This window comes from Ruditapes philippinarum, unplaced genomic scaffold (genome assembly GCF_026571515.1).
Source record: "Ruditapes philippinarum isolate M1 unplaced genomic scaffold, ASM2657151v2 ctg4799_1_1_1_1, whole genome shotgun sequence".
In the NCBI taxonomy this organism is placed as follows: Eukaryota; Metazoa; Mollusca; class Bivalvia; order Venerida; family Veneridae; genus Ruditapes; species Ruditapes philippinarum.
In genome coordinates this window covers 99,501-121,185 of record NW_026858114.1, presented here as the reverse complement: position 1 = coordinate 121,185, position 21,685 = coordinate 99,501, and the positions used below count along the sequence as shown (strand labels likewise).

The following is a 21,685-nucleotide window of genomic DNA, read 5'->3' as shown; positions in this document are numbered from 1 at the left end:
GGATATTTTTTTTCGGAAATGACCTTGATCCTTCGTGTACATTCTGCGGCAACAAAATGGCAGCCATCAGGAAAGCATGTTGTGGGCGAGGTGACAAATCATTAAATAGACTGCGTTTGAAGTTGTCAGCATCGAAAGATATATCGAGTGTTGCATGTTTATCTCAGTTTCATTCACTCTGTCGGGTGCAACATGTCAATTTCAATCTGAGTAAGCACGATTGACGCATTTATATCAACAAATGTCATACGATTTCGCGACAATGTTTCAATGTCAAAATAAGTTGACTTGATACTATTGCTGGAAAATTCATCAATCTTTACTTTTGCAACGTTTTTTGTGTTAAAATTGAATGATAAAGGCTTAGTACAGACTTATTTGCACACATTTTTAAGTTGCTATAGCAGTATCGGGTCTTCATAGGGGTCATTTCTTAGGAATGCCAGACATTTCATTCCCAAGACATTTCACTCTCAAAAGGGTTCACACCTAGACGTTTCACTCCCAACTTGTCAATTGTATGGAGTCGGACCTTTCATTCCCTTTTTTTTAGATGTTTATTGGAAAGTTAACAAATTTATTTTCATTACTAAAAGGAAATTCAATTTAATGGTTAATTTTGTTGATTTCGAGGGTATTGTTAATAAGAATTTATGAATTTTAAGAAAAGACAGGGCTCACGCTGTCAGACGCCATAGTCGCCATTTGCGATTATTTTATAAGATTGGCAATTGTTTTTGCATTTTGGCTACAAAATCTGGCGATTATTTTTTACATCCAACAGTGTTTATATAAGGTGTATAAATCGATAAAGACTGCAGTAGTCCCAATTAACACCAGCGGGGTAGATTTAATTGAGTGCCAACTTTTTATCGGTCACGCATTGCTATTGCCCGAGGTGATAAAAATACATGCAGGTGATAAAAATACATGCTAGATGTAAAATTATATAAGTACTAATAAGATATTGTCCAGCATTTTAATAGCCATCAAAAATCCGTCAATAAGCTACAAATATCGTTGATATATATAATTTATAAACTGGATTTTGACCAACCCAAAATTTACTGTAAATTGCAGTAATGGCAAATTTTGATTTTTTTTTCTTTTAAGCTGCTTGACTAAATCGCCAGTAGAAAACAATGATAAAATATTTAAAAAGTATTTACTTCCAAACAATTATTTGCACAACAACCAAATTTGTGAATATTTCTTCAGAAAACAGAAAAAAATCCGATTGTCACATATTTTCGCGACACCGATAATTTTGATATTTATTTAAAGGTGAAAATAAGCTATGTTCTGTTTAAAAATCTTTACTATTATGGCAGAAAATTTGTTTAACATTGGTAATGATGACATTTTTTTCAGTAAGTTATTCAGAAAAAAGGCTGCATTCTGTGAATGAGTTTGCAAGTGTTTTTTCTATAGGCTAATATGGCCTAGATCTACTCCAGTTCTGTGTGAAATGTGGAAATTGATAGTGGTTATAGCTGACAAAATTTGATAAGAACAAACAAAAGAAATTGTCTGATAACAGCATTATGTAAAGTTATAATGGATCTTTAATATTATTGTTATACAGTAATTATACTATATAACATTTTTATTCTGTTCTATAATAACAATTAAAGTTGTGGTTCTATGTAAAAAAGGTAGTTATCAATATACACAAATGTACACATGTATAAGTTTATTTGAGAATTTATAAAACTGAAAAAGTTTTATATGTAATGTTTATTTAATCAACTGCTTATGTTGTTAATCGCTAAATCGTGAATAGTCCGCTGAACTTTGGCTATTATTTTTTTAAGTTAAAAATATTGGCTATTATTTTATTTGAGCCAGTGTGAGCCCTGAAAGAACAACTTTTATGTAATGTTACTGAACATGTAAATAATATAAGTACCTGTATAGTATCAGCTTAGATAAGTGAACTTTGTTCTGTTTAAACAGTGTTTTGAATTTCCTGATCGTTGTTTAAATTGATACATTTTTTTTGTTGAATTAAAAGAAAAAAATATGACATACATGTATGTCTGTTTTTCTTTTAAACATAAGCAATTAAATGTTTCTATGAACTGAACTACATTATACAATATTTTATGTACTGGCAGCATACTGTACAAGTTCTATAATATTGTTTAGGTGATAATATAAAATATGGTTGGTTAGGTAAAATAAAATATTACTTTCATAAGAAATAAGACACATTGCAAAACGTCATTAATTTGATACTGATTATGACATATCCATATGTCAAATATGAGTTGAATGTGTGCAACCGTTACTAAGATAATGAATGGAAACTGATGATGACGGAATGACAGAATGACGGAAGGACGGAAGGACGGAAGCCATGTAATGGCCGGGGCATATAGTGTTACCCTGTTCCGTCCTTCCGTCATTCGTCATTCTGTCATTCCGTCATCATCAGTTTCCGTTCATTATCTTAGTAACGGTTGCGCACATTCAACTCATATTTGACATATGGATATGTCATGAGAAAATACAGGTCAAGTTCGAATTTGGTCATGGTTCGATGATTTTTGGCAGAGTTATGCCCCTTTTACTTTGAAAATAATATGAAATTTTCAGTTTCCGTTCATTATCTCCCGAACGATACAACACATTCAACTCAAACTTGACATATGGATATGTCATGAGAAAATACAGGTCAAGTTCAAATTTGGTCATGGTTCGATGATTTTTGGCAGAGTTATGCCCCTTTTACTTTGAAAATAATATGAAATTTTCAGTTTCCGTTCATTATCTCCCCAAAGGTACAACACATTCAACTCAAATTTGACATATGGATATGTCTTGAGAAAATACAGGTCAAGTTCGAATTTGGTCATGGTTCGATGATTTTGGCAGAGTTATGCCCCTTTATCACTTTGAAAATAATATGAAATTTTCATTTCCATTCATTATCTCCCCAACGGTACAACACATTCAAACTCAAAAAACTTGACATATGGATACATCAAAGGGGAATCGCAGGTCAAGTTCAAATTTGGTCGTGGTTCAATGATTTTTGGCAGAGTTATGCCCCCTTTCACTTTGAAAATAATATTGAAATTTTCACGTTTTCTGTTTATTATCTCCCAACAGTACAAAACATTCAACTCAATTAGATGGGGATTGGGGGGATATTTTTTTTTGGAATGCCCAGGCCAGTTCGAATTTGGTCATGGTTCAATGATTTTTTGGCAGAGTAATGCCCCTTTTTAACTTTGAAAATAATATGAAATTTACAGTTTCTGTTCATTTCTACCCACAAGTGTTACCCTATTCAACTCAAATTTGACATATGGATATGTCCAAAGGAATGGCAGGTCAAAGTTGAATTTTGGTCATGGTTCGATGATTTTTTGGCAGATTATGTCCCTTTCACTTAGAAAATAATATAGAAACATCTTAGGAATAAGCAGTTAAGTTTTGATTTGGTTTCGTGGTTCAATGATTTGGACAACTTATCTTTCTTTGAATGTTTGGAAAAAATTTTGAACTTTCAAGTCTCAAAGCACTCATACTTTTTGTGGAAATTTGGTCGTGTTCAATGATTTGTAGGACAAACTTATCTTTTTGAATGTTGGAAAAATTTTGAACTTTCAGTTTCAGCACTCATACTTTTGTGAAATGTATGTAGCCCATTTATTTTGGTGGCTACAAATATAAATATGCTTTTTTTCAAAAGTTAGACTGAATAATTTTCAGTGCTTTGAACGTTGTAGAAATGGTTTGTGTTAACATTGAAAATTTTAAGGGCTTTGAAAACTGCAAATGAAAAAATAATTTGTGCAAACAAATTTGGAACTAAATAATTATAACATCTGAAATTTTGGCTGCATGCGGGGGCATCCGTGGCATGATGACACATTTCTAGTATTAAAAGAAAAAATAATTTTTAAAATATCAATATACACATGTACTAGATTTTTTTTTGTAAGTATCAGAGACATAGATAACATTTTGAAAAAAAAGTAGAGGTATTGCTATAGTCGCGGCAGCGTTGCCGTTCCCTTTCCCGTTTCCCGTTGCCGTCCGCAAACTTGTACCTGGATCATAACTTTTTTTTTTCTTGGTGTATTGTCTTCATACTTGGCCACAACAACCCTTGGGACAAGACCTTTCAGTAGACCACACTAACCTTGACCTTCATCCATAAATGACCTTGACCTTCAAGGTTAAAAGTCCAAATTTTGCTTGTTCATGCTGTTATTGGCTGTAACTTTGTTATTTTTAAATGGATTGTCTTCAAACTTGAACATAATAATCTTCAAGGATATCCCTTAAAAATAACCAGATAGACCTTGACCTTCACTCATTTTCTGCCAAGTTAAATTACTGAATTTTCTCAGATTTGTGCACTAAATGACCATATATATTTATTGGTGTGTGTGTGTGTGTATATATATACAGAGATCTGCCAAGAATTTGAAAGTACTGGGCCCTGGGCCCACTTGGTCTGAAAATGATGGGCCATTTTTACCAAAGTATGGGCCTTGGGAAAATAAGTAAACATTGACCGTTAAATAACTGTTTAAAAAGTTTGTAGATAATTGAATTTCCCCGGTTAATAAAACTTAAATCATATTTTATGACAAGTGGGTTCACATATAATTCAGTACTTTACAGTACCAATAATTAAAATTATGCCCTACATGGTAACTTTCTAACTAATATTAATTGCAGGCAAAAATGAAAATATTTTTTAAATGGCTGCTCAAAAAATTTGATATGCAAATTTATTCACATAATTGCTGGTTCTTACTTTTGTAATGTCTTATATTGTGCATTATCCATTTAATTGTTCCTTTACTTTGCACCAAATGTCCCTTACCACTGTATATTGACGAATTTATTGCCCTTGTAATGCCTCTGTGTAGACAGCATACATCAAAGACATTTTGTGCCGACAGACCTTTTGATCATGAAAAAAGTCATGCACAATGTTTCTGTGATTGGTTAATCACCCTGTCAAACATTCTGATGACGCAATAAACATCTTTTTTTTACACTTCATCAGCCAAAACTTGCGTGAACTTGAGTGACCTTAGGGTTGATCAAGTTAGAACACCTGTCAGATTTACTGTAACTTACAGCATTTTCTTAAAATAGTAACACTTTTTTTTCAGTTACCGATAATCATATAGTTGTATAAATTTGTTTGTTTGTTTATTGAGATTAAATTTACGGTAGTAGAAATGAGTATCTGTGTGGGGAAAGGGATTATGAGAAAAAATGCGGTAAGTAGATAACATGGACAAAAGCTATAGGGGAATGGATAAACTCAAGAATATGCGTAATTACAGGACATGGGTAACATGTTGTGTTTGGTACCAGTTTTGACTGGATGACTAAATAAAACCCAGCAGACAGTTTTGTTTTCTTATAAGTCTGGCACAGATTTTAGATGCGCCCATGGCCCTTTGCTGCCGATTTTTCGGCGCCATTCTCATTTTTTTAGCGCCAATGGCGCAAAATCGCGTCCTCGGCAGATCTCTGTATATATATATATATATGATCAACAACAACACGTGACACCACATGACTCCACCACATGACTCCACCACGTGACACCACCACGTGACTCCACCACATGACCACGTGATTCCACCACATGACTTCACCATGTGACTCCAACACGTGACTTCGTCACATGATTCCACCACGTGATTCCACCACTTGACTCCACCACGTAACCACATGACTCCACCACATGACTCCACCACGTGACACCACCACATGACTCCACCACGTGACTCCACCACATGTATCTATTTTTAGAATTTTCTATTTATAGAATTGCGTGTTTCTATTTATAGAATGACGTGTTTCTATTTAAAATATATAGACAAAACTAATGTGACACGCCAGACCGATTAATTTTATAAAAAGGAAACGTTAAGATTTTGTTCAAACATTTCTTTGTTTGCTTTTAGAGAAAGTAAAAAGTTGAGTGTTGCCCCCGCCCGGCGGTGGCTCTTGTTCATGTATAAATGTAATATAGATGTATTGATTTGTTTTTATTCCAGATCTATTCAGGAACACACTGCCAAGCTTAACAGTGAATATTAAACAGATTCACTCCAGTAGAAAAAATGATAAACAAGACTATTACAAGGTGCTTGGTGTGGACAAGACTGCTAATCAAAAAGAGATTAAATCTTCATATTATAAGGTTATAATTGGTTGAGATTTTAATATTTTTACTTGCTCCAATAATAACAACTTAAAAGTTATTAGGCTTACAAGTTTTAATTCATAACATTTATTTACTTTACCGTACTTTTTCATATAAAGGTCTTAGTGATGAAAAAAAAAACTACATGTATATATGTGCATTCTAAACAACATTTAGATTCTAAAGTAAGCATGTATATAATTTTTCTTTACAGCTTGCTAAAAAGTATCATCCTGATGTGAGCAACAATGATGAAAGTTCAGCCAAGAAATTTAAAGAAATATCAGAAGCTTACGAGGTATATTGTAGATTTATTTTGTAAATGTATATGACACATTACTGTTTAAGCTGACTTTAAATAACTCTCAGTGGAAAGAGGGGGGCTTTTATGATTCCTGGTTGTTTTGTTTTAAGCAACATCTCCTAAACCACACTGTGGATTTGACCATACTTTACAGGAGTGATTCTCAGGTGGCTTTCTACAAGAGTTGTGTAAATTATTGTTCTAGTTGATGCCGCCGCTTTGCATTTAAGGTCACAGGAGGTAAAACAAACTTCAAATATGAGATCTTGAAACTACAATGCCCAGAGTTTCTAAGGTATTTGGCATGTGGCATCACATTATGATCCTCAAAAGTTCTATACCTTAGGCTCATTGTGCTTAAGGGGGTTCACTTGGGCTACATGAACTTTTATAGGAAAAATATTTTAATCTTAGATATTTGACATTTAACATTGTGCTTACAATGACCCTTGAGTCAAGTTTGTCCTGCCCAATGTCTAAATAAAATGGAAAACAGTTTTTATAAATCTTTGATATTTGGCATTGAGCATTGTTTAGTTGACCTCTCATGAATTTTATAAATCATGGCCCTTAAGTAAAAAATGACTGCTGACATGTGAAAACACTTTTAATATTTTAGTGTCAAACAACCTGGTAGAGAGATTATATACTTTGCATGTTGTACTGCCTAGTAACCTTCTGCATGGTCCTTGAGTCAATATTGGTCCAACACCCCAAAGTGACCCCAAAGTGCTTGCTTAAAAAATTATGACCTTTTTTTAGCAATGAATCCTGGGTGTGATGTAAGTCACATGGATTCTTTGGGTTAAAAAACATAGTGAAAAAAAAACTACCTATTTTATTTGGGTTAAGGTCAAAAAACTTGAGCTGCAAACTCCATTATCTATATATGGCCAATGTTAAATTTTATTATATTCATATTTTAATGGGTTTATTTTTATCTGTAATTTTTAAAGGCCACTTTAAGATAAATATAAAAGCAACATTTTATTAAAAGATCTGTTTTATTTTATGTAGGACTATAAGTCTATTATTGTTAGGAATTACTTTGTTTATACCAGGTTCTTGGTGATGAAAATAAACGTAATCAGTATGATACATTTGGTATGACTGGTGGTGGCGCTGGTGGGGGACCACAAGGTGCAGGAGGTTTTGGTGGTAAGTGTGGACTTTATTACAGTATTCTCAATAATTACCTCTCAGCAATGTTTTAATGATTTGAACTGGGAAAATTGGGCAGAATCTAGAAATATGTTTTGAAATTATAATAGCAAGGTCTATTTAATTTCACTTTGCAAATTTGATTTATTTTACATGTTTTCATAGGCAGATAATAGTCCTTTATTTTACTGTCATGACTTCAAGCCAAGCTGTAACTTATGTAACAGCACAAATTTCTTATTACACTTGCAGTAAGAATATCTCCCATTGGCCTATGGGAAATTATCATTACACAAAAATGTAAGGGGTAATAAGATAATCACACTGTGCAAAAAGTAAATTAAAAGCTATGGAATTAATTAAAATACTGCTAAAACAAATGTAAAAGTCCTGATATAGTATGAAAACTTTATATATTAGAAAATCCAAGTTAACAGCCAAACAAAAAGCAATATATATATATTGATAAGACATCTGTAACTGTAAATAATGTGACCTATAAATATTTGCTTATTGGCAGATGCCAATGGCAATGAAAGTAAGTTTGTGTGTATAAGTCAGCAAGATTTTGCAATTAATTGGTGAAAAAATGTTGTCTCCATATATGTTTTGTGGATCTGATTAATGACTAGTAGCATTAGACAATATTCTAATTTTATTGGCACAATGATGATCATAATATTGTCATACAGCATTGAAAGACTCAATTTTAAATATATAAATAGCTTTGTTATATGTCAATTAGTATTAAAATATACATGCACATTGTTGTCCATTGTCCAATATTTGAAGTGTCAGCCATGCACCAGTATACTGTATGAATCCTGTATCTATTTAAGTGTCTTAACACGTTTATAATAGATTAACTCTGAATGAAAACTATCAGAAATTCCTAAAAAATATTGTTGTAGTGTAACCAACAATGAAATACAACACTTTAATTACATACACACAGTCAATATTGACTTATATAATTGTAAGCTCACTTAGACAGACTGCAAAAACTTTGATAAATAATTTATATCTTTTATGATGCAGGTTTGATACTTTATCCGAAAATCGTGGACAATAAGTTGTCATCACAATTACTTTATATGTAAACTGCTTACATGTATCTATTACAGTATTAACTATTGACGATGGTTTAACACTTCCATAAACAAATTTTTAAAAAATGTTAAACCCTTATTACTCACACAAATCCGCAATATATTTCTTTCGATATAGAAAGGCAGAAACTAATTTTCGAGATTTTGTTGAACCTTGGCAATGAGCAAAAATTTATATTTGTATATATAAATTGAGTTACAGTTATCTCAAAATTTGTATTCAAAATGTGAGTTTCTCAGTAAAACTTATTTTAACTAGTGGAATATTCATGTTTTCAGGTTTTGAGAGTTATCAAAGTCAAGTAGACCCCGAGATGTTCTGGAATATGTTTAAGGATTTTGGATTTAGTGGATTTGAAAGTCAACAGTTTGAGAGTAAATGGGGGACAGCACCAGCAAGTGAGGTGAGCAACCAATATAGAACAATAACTCATTGCTGGCAGTTTGGTGACAAAACAAACGTTTAATGTTAATATATAGGAATCACTTGATATACAGTTAGGGGATCATTATGCCCCTATTTTCATTTATTTTATCAAAGTGTTTTAAGTTATGAACCATTTATTGTTTCGTTTGATATACTGTATATATCTCTCGCAAATAAATTTTATTAAAGCTTTTAATTAAATTCACAGGAATTATTGCAAGAGTAAATCATTTAATGAAGACTGACTTTTATTGAAGTTAATACAATATAATAATAAGTTCCTTCCTGATTTTGATCTTCTATTCATTTGAGAACATCGCAAAGCAAAAGATCATTAAGCAACAACAAAACAAAACATAATATAAGCTTGACATAATAAGTTAAATTAACTGTATCTGTTAATGATGCCACATATTAAATAATTGAATGACCTCTTTTTACTAGAAACAGAATGTGACAAATCATCTCAATCGAAAGAGTGAAGAAAATTTATATTGTAGAAATACTTTAAGACAAATCAAATTAGGAAAATTCAGCTTTATATTTATAAATTAAGTGTACAAATAACTATTAATCATCAAGTGATGGATTTTGTGATTTAATAGTTTCTGGCAGAATCAAGGGTTTTCTTATTAAACTCACTAATGTTGTTGATTAAGTGACATTCTCCTCTCACTTGTCGATTTGTCTCCTTTTGTTAACTTGCAAATTAATCTTTCTGCTGAACAAATTTTCTCTGATGATAATGTTTTAATTTTTAGTTACATATGAACCTAACATTTGAGGAGGCTTGTCGTGGTGTGAACAAAGAAGCTGAAATGAATGTAGTTGAGGAGTGTTGGCAATGTAAGGGAACCAGAGCTGCACCAGGGGTTAAACCACAGACATGCCCTCAATGTCATGGTACAGGAATGGTATGTCTTCATCTTATCTTACTTATTTCAATGCTGTATTGCTCACTTGGCAGAAAAGAAGGATAAAGTTATACCTTTTTCATTCATGACAAACAGTTTTTTTGGATGATTTTAATTTATATTATGAATTTATTAATGTTTGATTGTAGGAAGCTATAAGCTAATAGATATACTCCTGAATTATTCTTGGAACCAACAAGTACTGAGCAATGGGTGTAAAATTTTGCTAAAATAAAAATATTAATTATATTTACAAAGAAACTGTGACAAGTATCAGTATTTTCTTATATCAAATTTGAGGATATCATATCTTGATGCGTCATTCTGTCTTACATTTTGATACTAAACAGCCCGCTCTTTATATTAAAATTTATACTGCCTGTCTAAGATTGAACAGACCTAACCCTTGTCAGTAACTAAGTAAGTGAGGTAGCAGTCATTATCAGTTCTATGCTCTTTGGATTTTGTCATGTGCAGAGCTATGCAGCAAGTTTTCAGAAGGCAGGTGATTTTACCTGTGCTTGAAAATATGCACAAAGAGGTACCTGAGACGTTCTATCAGTAAATCTGAAAGGCACAATATGACTTTAACTGTGTAGTGATGAAAATGAAAGTTTGTTGTTCAAACCAAATAGAGACCTAGAATTATAGTTAAGATATTTTCTTTTTGTAGGAGACAGTCAGTACGGGAATATATGTTATGAGAAATACGTGTCGCATGTGTGGTGGACAAAAAACTATTATTAAGAAAAAATGTAATGTTTGTACTGGTAAAGGAAAGTTGCTGAGAAGAAGATCTATTGTAATTCCTGTACCAGCTGGTAAAATCAATATATTTGTATATTAAACTAATTTAGTTATATTAGTTACATGTTTATAGTTGTGAAATATAAAATTTTGTTGTTGGCTTATAACATATAAAGTTTCCAAACCTTGGGAACAGATGTATCATGGTGAGCTATATGTGTGGGAAATTTATGCTCATAAACATAAGTCTTCTGCTACAAAAGTCAGATCTAACTTTGGCCAAATTTGATTTATATTCCTTTCAGTGATTTTAAGCTCCACTTTTTGAAGAAAAATATGTATACTTGTATAAATACTTCAATTTACATGAAATTATCATTGGGTTGGTTAATTTATGATAATTGATTTTACCTGTTCAATACATATGCAATGTAAACTGTTAACTCAATATGCTGTTAACAAAACAAAGATGCCTTCCAAGGTAGATAAATATATTGTGAAATATCAGCAAAGAATGACTTTCCTGACAAACATTTATGTTTTTATACATTTTAATGACTTCCTCCAAGGAATCGATGGATGAATCATCAACTGTAGTATCTGTAGATCTTTTCAATCTTTCATGATTCTTTTCACTTGTGATATTTTTGCATTATACTAAGTAATAACTGCACTTACAGGTATAGAAGATGGTCAGACTGTGCGTATTAATGTCAATAAGCAAGAAGTGTTTGTAACATTTAAGGTAAGCAGTTAAAATAGCAGTATTTGTTGTACAAAAGTTAGAAACACATCACAATGATTTCTGTTGGAATAATTTTCTAAGGATACACATTTAAGTTTTACAGACAATTTTTCTTCCTCTGTTATTCAAAAGTGTGAAGATATTGTTATTATGTTATGTAACCAGATTATTTGGAAAATTGTTAAAATTACTTATTGGTTATACTTAAATACCTGTAGTGTGCTCAGCAAGTAATGAATATTTGAAATGTTTCCACAATAACAATCTAAAATAAATTTTACATTTCTTGTTGATGGTTTTTTTTTTTTCTTTCTTTTTTTTTTTGGTCATTTTCTTTTCTTCTTTTTTTGAGTTCTTAGAAAATGTAGAATATATTATATGATTAATAGCTGAAATTATGACATTGGATTTATCACAAAAAGCTATTTTTGGTATGAGAAGTAAATGATAAACCTATTATGATGTTGTATAAACCAGTAAGTATTGTGGTTGTAGGTAGGCAAGAGTAGAATATTTCGTCGTGAAGGAGCTGATGTACACAGTGAAGCTACTATAACAATATCCCAGGCTGTACTTGGTGGTACTATACGAGTACCCGGTATTTATGATGATATACTTTTAAATGTAAGTTCTTTGACATATCACTTTATTTCATTGATATAACGCCTTTAAAGTACATACACAGGGATAACTAAGCAGGCATTGATGGCTTCATTGGCACTGCTCCCTGACATATCCCTCATGTCCATACTTTGCACAGCCTTTGAAGAAAAGGTGTATTTCTACCAAAACAATAAACATCACTGATTTTCAGATGGAATATTTGACCTTATTTCCCTATATAATCATGTTTCTATATAAGTTTAAGTTGGGGGAAAAACTATGATGATAATTACAGTGTTAAAGTGTTTTGTTAAAATGAATGATAAACGGTTCAAATCTGACATAAAGTTCCTTGGAACTCTATCAGGTTTCTTGCTAAATGATATAAAAATGTGAAATATTTTCAGATCCCAGCTGGTACCCAGTCCCATGATAAGTTAAAGTTATCTAGTAAAGGAATCAGCCGTGTAAATAGCTATGGTTATGGTGACCATTTTGTCAGCTTTAAAATCAAAGTTCCTTTGTAAGTAAACTTCTGAATATTACAGTAGTTGTTAATTATCAGATTAATGATTTAACATGTAAAAATATATATATGTTTTAAAAACAATTATAATGCTTGATGATGATCACATAGTCAAGAGTCACATTAGATACACAAATTACTTATGCCTTATTGATTACTATCTTATCTCTATAAATACATGATGAAGATCATTGTTGATCGAAATTAATAGACTTTAATAATTTTAAACTATTAGGTGGTGATGTGTGGTTTCTCTTAGTCCCCCGCTACCTCTAGTTTATTTTATAAATACATGTGTAAACATATGGTAGAGACAAGATATTAAACTGGATACTTTCATGTGAGGAAGCTATCCAGCTAGCATTTGGAACAATAGGGGTTCTACTCAGGTGACCTGAAGTCTTCCTCAACCAGAAAAGCTGGAAATTTGCCATGTGTCAGTGCTACTTAAAAATCCAACCAAATAAAAAAAATCCCTGCACAACTGAAGCTTTGAGATAGTTTGCCAGCTGTTGTACAGTGGGTGAACAGTTTATTTTGTTGTTTAAAGCATTGAACAGGGGAAGAATGGTTATAGTTAACAAAAATAGTTTGTTGTTCTAGACATTTAACAGCAGAACATAGTGATTTATTTGGTTGTTTAGACAATTCACAGATGAACAAGTGTTATAGTTAACTGTAATAATTTATTTGGTTGTTTAGACCAGTGATTTATTTGGTTGTTTAGACCATTCACAGATGAACAAGTGTTATAGTTAACTGTAATAATTTATTTGGTTGTGTAGACCATTCGCAGATGAACAAATGTTATAGTTTACTGTGATAGTTTATTTGGTTGTTTAGACCATTCACAGATGAACAAATGTTATAAATAACTGTAATAATTTATTTGGTTGGTTATACCATTCATAGATGAACAAATGTTATAGTTAACTGTAATAGTTTATTTGGTTGTTTAGACCATTCACAGATGAACAAATGTTATAGTTAACTGTAATAGTTTATCTGGTTGTTTAGACCATTCGCAGATGAACAAATGTTATAGTTAGCTGTAATAGTTTATTTGGTTGTGTATACCATTCGCAGATGAACAAATGTTATAGTTAACTGTAATAGTTTATTTGGTTGTGTAGACCATTCACAGATGAACAAATGTTATAGTTAACTGCAATAGTTTATTTGGTTGTTTAGACCATTCGCAGATGAACAAATGTTATAGTTAACTTTTAATAGTTTATTTGGTTGTTTAGACCATTCGCAGATGAACAAATGTTAATAGTTAATTGTAATAGTTTATTTGGTTGTGTAGACCATTCACAGATGAACAAATGTTATAGTTAACTGTAATAGTTTATTTGGTTGTTTAGACCATTCACAGATGAACAAATGTTATAGTTAACTGTAATAGTTTATTTGGTTGTTTAGACCATTCACAGATGAACAAATGTTATAGTTAACTGTAATAGTTTATTTGGTTGTTTAGACCATTCACAGATGAACAAATGTTATAGTTAACTGTAATAGTTTATTTGGTTGTTTAGACCATTCACAGATGAACAAATGTTATAGTTAACTGTAATAATTTATTTTGTTGTTTTAGACATTTAACAGCAGAACAGAAAGCTCTGATGCTGTGTTATGCTGAGACGGAGAGAAATGTTGATGGAACTATAAATGGTATTGTGGATACAAATAAAGGTTTGTAGTGTTAATTCTTTGATATTTACAACATGTGAAAAGAAAACTGGATATTGGTTAGCTAATGTCTGTAGGTTTACCTATTTAAAGACATTTTGTGTAAAGGTAAAGGCCCAATGAATGAAGAGTTGTTAGATGATATAAGATGACCAACTGTATTTACAGGATGAGAAGATTTTCATTGTTTTAATAAGAATAATAGGGAGATAGGTTTGTTAGCAATTGTCTACTAGGGCTAGAAATGATGCACTATTTTTGCTATCTATAGCTCTGCCTGTCATGGTCATAGGCAATAGTAATTAATGCTATATTTATAAGAAGTAGAAGGTAATTATGTCCTGATATCAACCAAGAAAGTTGTTATCATATCAGATTTTTACTGTGACAAATCTTTCTTCAGAGATTTCTTCCCCTGTTACCTGGTTAAATAGGGAATTATTTATTTAGCTAAGAATTTTAGCTTCACACTCCTGTCATAATTGCCATGTAATAAACACAGTGTCTGTTGTAATGTTGCTATCTTAGATTATGTCTTGCACATAATTTTGTCATTCAGCCATTGACTTTGTTTCATAATTACACCATTTTACATCATTCACCATTATGAACATGTGCTACACACAATGTCAAGGTCCATAGTGTATTCAGGTCAAGTTAAAAGGACTCTAATTTTGTATCCAGTTCATTACTTAGAAATTCCTTGAAGAATTTCAAAATTGACAAATGTTCACTAGCATAAGATAGTGTGTTGCACACATGACCCAAGTCATAAAAGTATCATAAAGTTAAGGTTACATAGACGGCAAAGACATAAAAAGAAGCTTTTTTTTTGTGTATAACTGGTCTTCAGCTTTGTCATTTCTTGATAAAATTCCTTGACATTATGTGTTTACTCTTCACTGATCAGAACCTGATACAAATATTCAGCAAGCATATAATTTCGTGGGAAACCCAACCTGTAGAAATAAATCTTGCTCTAAACATGAAATAATGTAAATATGAGTGTCATTTTTTTTTACTCATAAACTTCAAGTAAGTATGTACAGATATCAGTATCAAGAAGTGATTTTCAATACAGATATTACATCCAGTTATTTTAAGAAGAAACTGACAAACTTGTTAAGTTGTAAGTATTATACAGATAAACTCACACACTTTGTCCACTGTCTATTTTCAGAAAGTGGCAAAGCTGAGAGTTTTACATCTGGAAAACAAAGTGTTGGGGAAAAGGTCTCTGATGAAAGTGATAATGATGAATCTTTACTTGGAAAAATTAAAAGAAAATTATTTGGATGATGCAGGCAGAGTCTATGTTTTAATAATTATTTATTCTGTAAGTGTGTTTATGTTACATTGACTTAAAACCACTTGCCTCTCAACATGAAAGGTTGAAATCCTGTAAGGGACTTCTGATTGCTTCCTGAAATATTTTTGACTGATGTGCAATTGTCCACCCACTCTGCTCAATAGGTAAAGTATCAGATTTGTAGATGGCTGGGTCCATCCTCAAAATGAGGCATAATTTCTCTTTGACAGTTGATGTGGGACATTTAAGTCTAATGGTTATTTGTCTGTCAGTGCTGATTAAGAAAATGATGTGGAATATGTTATTGGTTACTTGTGGAGAAATTTGTAATTATTGGTTAGTTATATAGCCGAGAAGGCGTGGTGGACACATGACCACCAAGACGTGACCAAAAATGTGTGACAGTCTGCATAACTCCAAACAAACAGACAAATCCGGGGCATTTGCCTAATAGGATACTTGCTCTAACTCTAAAATGTATCATTGGACATTTGCCCCCTAGTTTTCAAATTTGCTAAATTTGTGTTATATGCGGTCTTAAGCTATGTATCAATGAAAATGCAACAATAAATGCATTATTATTGAAATAAATGCATTAAAATTAAATAAATTAAGCAAATTTTCAAACTTTGGGGAGGCAAATATCCAAAGATTCATTTTAGGGTGAAAGGAGAGGGCAAATGTTTGTATACCTAAACAAACTTATATGCATTGAAATACAAAATTTCTTTTTTGTCATATTAATGTAGTCATATACTTTTTAATATAAAGCTACACAATTCTACATTTGAAATATCATGTATTATACAGCATTTATATATATATATTTTCATATTCTGACAGTAAATCTGTTTTCTTCCCTTTAGTAGTGATTGTATACATGTACTAGTATATATAGTTAGAGACAGTACAGTTATCATTGAAACATTACGATATGTTCATCTCCCTTGTTTTCTAAACATAGAACATTATAATACAGGTAAGAGAGCAGTGGAAGATAAAGAAGGCTTTATAAACCAGATACGTGATGCTGTACAGGAGATGTCAGATTGTAACAAAACATTCAAACCAAATACAACTAGTAAACACAAGTCAAATACTAACACAGATTCCAAAAACTGTACTGCAAATGATACAGGACATGATGATCATGTAACAACTGGTGATAATGATGATAAAAATAATAATAATAAAGATGATGATGACAGCTCAATTAAAACAAAGCAAGCTTCCTGAGATAGTTGAACATACTGTATTGATTGATTGATAGCAATATTGATAACTGATGTGACGTGTGTAGATTTTCTACATTCAGACATCATCAAGATCTTATAATAAAGTGGATGTAAAAGTGATACATGTTGTTCACAAATATGAAATGTTCATACTTCACTTGTCTTTCAGCATTAACATTTGAAATAGAAAGAGAGCAGTAGAAAGAGTACAGATATATACAATGAGTTAAACTTGTTCTGTATTCTCTATTTTGTGTGCTTTTTGTGCTATATACTCCACATCTCAGAGAGCACATGTTGTAGTGGGCTGCTCTGTCTCATGGTTGATATGGTTGTTAAATGTTAACAAATAGTTCTGCTACCACTATTAAACAATACTAAACTATTATCATATATTATCTGCACAGTGTATGTTTTAATGAAATAATTTTATTACATTTTAATAAGTGATCAGCTTAATATCTGCAGTTTAATATTTACTGAAGAAGAAAAAATGTTTGTTATTAAGAATGTGAATGTTGTTAAGATACATAATTACAGTTGGTCAAATTTACAATTTATACTTCGAAAACATTGTTGTTTTTTTTGCTTGAATGTAGAAAAATGGGGCTATCCTACTCCAGTGTCGGAGTCAGCGTTGGTGTAACACTTTGGTTAAAGTTTTGCATGTCCTATAAAACATCATATCTTATTAACCACAAAAGATATTTGCTGGTAACTTCACACACTTCTTTTGGATCATAAGAAGTCACTTTCCAAGACCCACAACTTTAGTTTGGATTTTGGCAAAATTATAACCCTTTGTGGACTTAGAAAATTCTTTTTTCAATATTTTGCATCAATCTTAATGACTACTAACAGTTTGGAGGTCACTGCCCAAGCCTCAAGGCCCATAAACCTTGGCATGGATTTTGTTTGAAATATGGCCTTTTGTGAACCTAAAAATTATTTGGTCAAAGTCCAGATCTCATAATTATGTCACAATTTATTTCAAATGAAATCTTTTTTTATGCCCCTCAAAATTGGGGCGGCATATAGTTTTTGAAAGGTCCGTCTATACGAACTTTGTCCGGTCCATAACTTTGCCATTAATGGATGGATTTTAAAATAATTTTGTAAAAATGTGTCGCAAATTAGGACAATGTGTCATGTACAACATCTAGGTTTGAAGCTCAAAGGTCTGTGTTACACTGACTTAATTTAAAACAAATTAATAAAAATGCACGGATGTTTGTGTCTTCATTGATGAATGGATTTATGAATAATCTTAGGTCCTGGTTCCTCTACTGGGTCCTGCTTGGGATGCATCTATCTGTTTCCAACAATACTTTTTGTTAATTCCTACTTTATCCAGACTCTTGTTTTACTATTCAAGCATATAATAGTTGAGTACACTGTCCTACTGACAGCTCTTGTTTTAGTACACAGCCATTTTACATTGATTGCAAAGAATTGAGTTCTTCTGTACAGTAATATAATAATGATGATGTACAGTAATATAATAATGAAGGTTAATCTGCTAATAAACTTTTACTCTGAAACATTGGAAATGACATGTACTAAGCAGCAGTACTAAATGACAATGCTCTCAGAATTAAAATCTACAATCTATTTCCATATTGCCTATTGCTGCTTTAAGTTCAAGCTGCACCAGCATCTTCGAATTATTTCATGTGAGAAAGTTATCTAGCTAGCTTACCAAACTTTGGTGGTTCTGCGCAAATGCCCGTTTGTACGTGAAATAATGAACAGAGGAGCACATGGGTCTTCCTCCACTAGTAAAGCTTGAAAATTGCTATATGACCTATATTATATTGGTGTGACGTAAAATAAACCAAAAAAAGTCTATTTGCTAGGAAATAGAAAGAAAACATTATTTGAATATTTTCATTAATGCAGCATAATGGAACAGAGTGCATTTATCGGCACACAATATGTTTTACTTTGTTTCAATAGACTGCTGCTGTTTTGCAAGGAAAAATTTAAAATAAAGTATAAAATATCATCTCAGAATGGAGAAATGAATTTAGGGAATTTCATTTTGGCATATCATCTTGAGAAACAATGTTTGTCAGAACAGTTGCTATGTGAAAAGTGTATGTTTTGCATTTTTAAAGTTTAAAAAAAAAACTGATTAATGTAGTGATTTATGTTTCTGAAAGTTATAATCATGAGTATTCACATGAGAAAGAGTAGAATTAGTTATGTATTGTGGCCAATCTGTTAATATATTAATATGTTAAGATTTTGATAAGTGTTAATTTTTTTGAGAGATGTTTGTTTGGAGAAAATGTTGATGGGTACGTACCATTATGATACAAAGCTCTATTATAACATGTTTTATCATAAATAAATCTTAAAAGTTAAAACTTTCTTGTGTTTAAGAATATTATGCAGTAAAAACCTTATATAGAGAAGTGACACATTTTGCTTCAGATATTTCAGCTATTAACCAGGATCAGAGCTCTGCAGTTGTATAGATGGTTCTAATCCATTGCATATCTAGGTCACAGAAGTTAAAATAGATGTAAAAAGTGAAGAAACTGTAAGGCTTAGATATTTGGTGTGCTGCATTGGCAATCTGATTAAAATTAGCTCTTGAATAATGCTCCGCTTTTAGATCTAACAGTGACCAATTACGAAGATATTTCTTGTGATCCTTCACATAGCCAATCATCGGCGAGCTTTCATTATTTTGAAAGAGATGCGGTTTTAAATTTGAACCCTGGGAAAACCAATACTGAGTTGGAAATTGTTACGATTTCGAGAACAAACTTGCCCTTGTCCATATAGCCGAAAGGTAAACTTGCCAATTAAAAATTAACTATTATTATCCCCCGCCGATGGAATCGGGAGGGGGATATAGTTTTGGCGTTGTCCGTCCGTCCATCCGTCCGTCCGAATTTCGTTTCCGGAGTAGTTCTCTGCAACTAGTGGCTGGAATTCAACGAAACTTTATGGGAATGTTGATCAGCATGTGAAGTTGTGCACCTGGGTATTTTCGTCTGGATATTTTTAGTATTTTTAGAGTTATTGCCCTTGACTTAGAATTTCGTTTCCGGAGTAGTTCTCTGCAACTAATGGCTGGAATTCAATGAAACTTTATGGGAATGTTGATCAGCATGTGAAGTTGTGCACCTGGGTATTTTCGTCTGGATATTTTTAGTATTTTTAGAGTAATTGCCCTTGACTTAGTAAAATTTTGTAATTTTCAACTTGTGTCGCATGTAACTCAAAAAGTATTTGACCTAGAGTCATGAAACTTTACAGGAATGTTGATCAGTATGTGTAGTTGTGCACCTGGGTATTTTCTTCTGGATATTTATAGTATTTTTAGAGTTATTGCCCTTGACTTAGTAAAATTTTGTCATTTTCAACTTGTGTCGCATGTAACTCAAAAAGTATTTGACCTAGAGTCATGAAACTTTACAGGAATGTTGATCAGTATGTGTAGTTGTGCACCTGGGTATTTTCGTCTGGATATTTTTAGTAGTTTTAGAGTTATTGCCCTTGACTTAGTAAAATTTTGCAATTTTCAACTTGTGTCGCATGTAACTCAAAAAGTATTTGACCTAGAGTCATGATACTTTTCAGGAATGCTGATCAGCATGTGTAGTTGTGCACCTGGGTATTTTCGTCTGGATTTATTTAGTATTTTTAGAGTTATTGCCCTTGACTTAGAAAATGTTTGCAATTTTCAACATGTGTCGCATGTAACTCAAAAAGGATTTGACATAGAGTCATTAAACCTTATTGGAAAGTTGCTCAGCATATTTAGTTTGTTCCTGGGGTTTCGCTTGTGGATTTATCCAGTATTTGTAGAGAGTTATTTCCCTTGACTTAGTAAAAACTGTTTCATTATGTTGTTATTTGATCTTTGAGTGCTTGAGTTAGAATCGACCAACTTAACAGGAATAATGATCAACATCACTAAATTACAGGAATAATGATTCACCTCACTGTGAAGCTATGAACCTGGGACTTTGCATGTGGATTTTTTTTCAGTTTTGTTAGAGTTATTGCCCTTGAATTACAGTAGTATAAATTTGCAATTTTCAACTTGGGGTTTGCTTGGGGATTTATTCAGTATTTGTAAAATTCTTGCCCTTTACTTAGTAAAAAGATTTTTAGTTTTCAAAAAATATTTGACCTAGAGTCATAAGATTGACAGAACAGTGGCGCAGTGGGGGCACCCGTGTCCTATGGACACATTTCTAGTTTTTATTAAAGAAGAATTAAAATGATTTGTTACGATAACATTTAAAAATATTTGAAAATTGTGAGATCCCTTCTTGATGCCTTGAAAATGGCAATGAAGTCTGGAGATTAAGATGTTTTACATCTAGGTGAGCTATTGTGATCCCCCACCGTCCGCCGTCGTGCGTCGTCAGCAATTTCTTTAAACAACATCTCCTCAGAAACAAATGACTGCACTGCAACCAAACTTTACAGGAATGATCCTAGGGTGGTCCCCTGCCAAAGTTGATCAAATGTTTCCGGTCTGTTGCATAAGTAGGTCACAGGGCCAGAAAAGGAGTTTCAAAAATGCAAAATTAAAAAATCTTGTCTGAAAGTACAAGGCCTAGAGCTTTGATATTTGGTATATGATATAACCTATAGGTCCTCTACCAAAATTGTTCAAATTTTAGCCCTGGGGTCAAAATTGGCCCCACTCCAGGGGGTCATAGATTTTCCTTATATGCATATAGTGAAAACTTAA

The 21,685-nt window shown here is 32.2% G+C and overlaps 1 protein-coding gene across 2 annotated transcripts; it reads left to right on the top strand.

The window, feature by feature from the left end:
* The first annotated feature begins 27 nt into the window (after positions 1-27).
* Positions 28-18,198, top strand: LOC132752144 (protein tumorous imaginal discs, mitochondrial-like). 2 transcript variants are annotated; one of them, XM_060742435.1, is made up of 13 exons: positions 28-210; positions 6,042-6,187; positions 6,405-6,488; positions 7,556-7,652; positions 9,044-9,168; positions 9,953-10,105; positions 10,779-10,926; positions 11,533-11,597; positions 12,093-12,221; positions 12,608-12,723; positions 14,327-14,424; positions 15,602-15,757; positions 16,710-16,848. In XM_060742435.1, the coding sequence occupies exons 1-12, from the start codon at positions 57-59 to the stop codon at positions 15,718-15,720; spliced, it is 1,434 nt and encodes a 477-aa protein (XP_060598418.1). In that variant the 5' UTR covers positions 28-56; the 3' UTR covers positions 15,721-15,757; positions 16,710-16,848. The 2 variants fall into 2 exon arrangements, with proteins under 2 accessions (XP_060598418.1, XP_060598417.1); XM_060742434.1 differs by lacking the exon at positions 15,602-15,757 and having other exon boundaries at positions 16,710-18,198.
* The last annotated feature ends 3,487 nt before the right edge of the window (positions 18,199-21,685 follow it).

What these genes read in the sequence shown, in the direction of transcription:
- LOC132752144 (XM_060742434.1), top strand. Translation starts at nt 57, where the DNA reads ATGGCAGCCATCAGGAAAGCATGTTGTGGGCGAGGTGACAAATCATTA. An exon ending in TTAAATCTTCATATTATAAG is followed by an intron (nt 6,188 to 6,404) that starts GTTATAATTGGT and finishes TTTTCTTTACAG; the next exon opens with CTTGCTAAAAAGTATCATCC. An exon ending in TTTAAAATCAAAGTTCCTTT is followed by an intron (nt 12,724 to 14,326) that starts GTAAGTAAACTT and finishes TTGTTGTTTTAG; the next exon opens with ACATTTAACAGCAGAACAGA.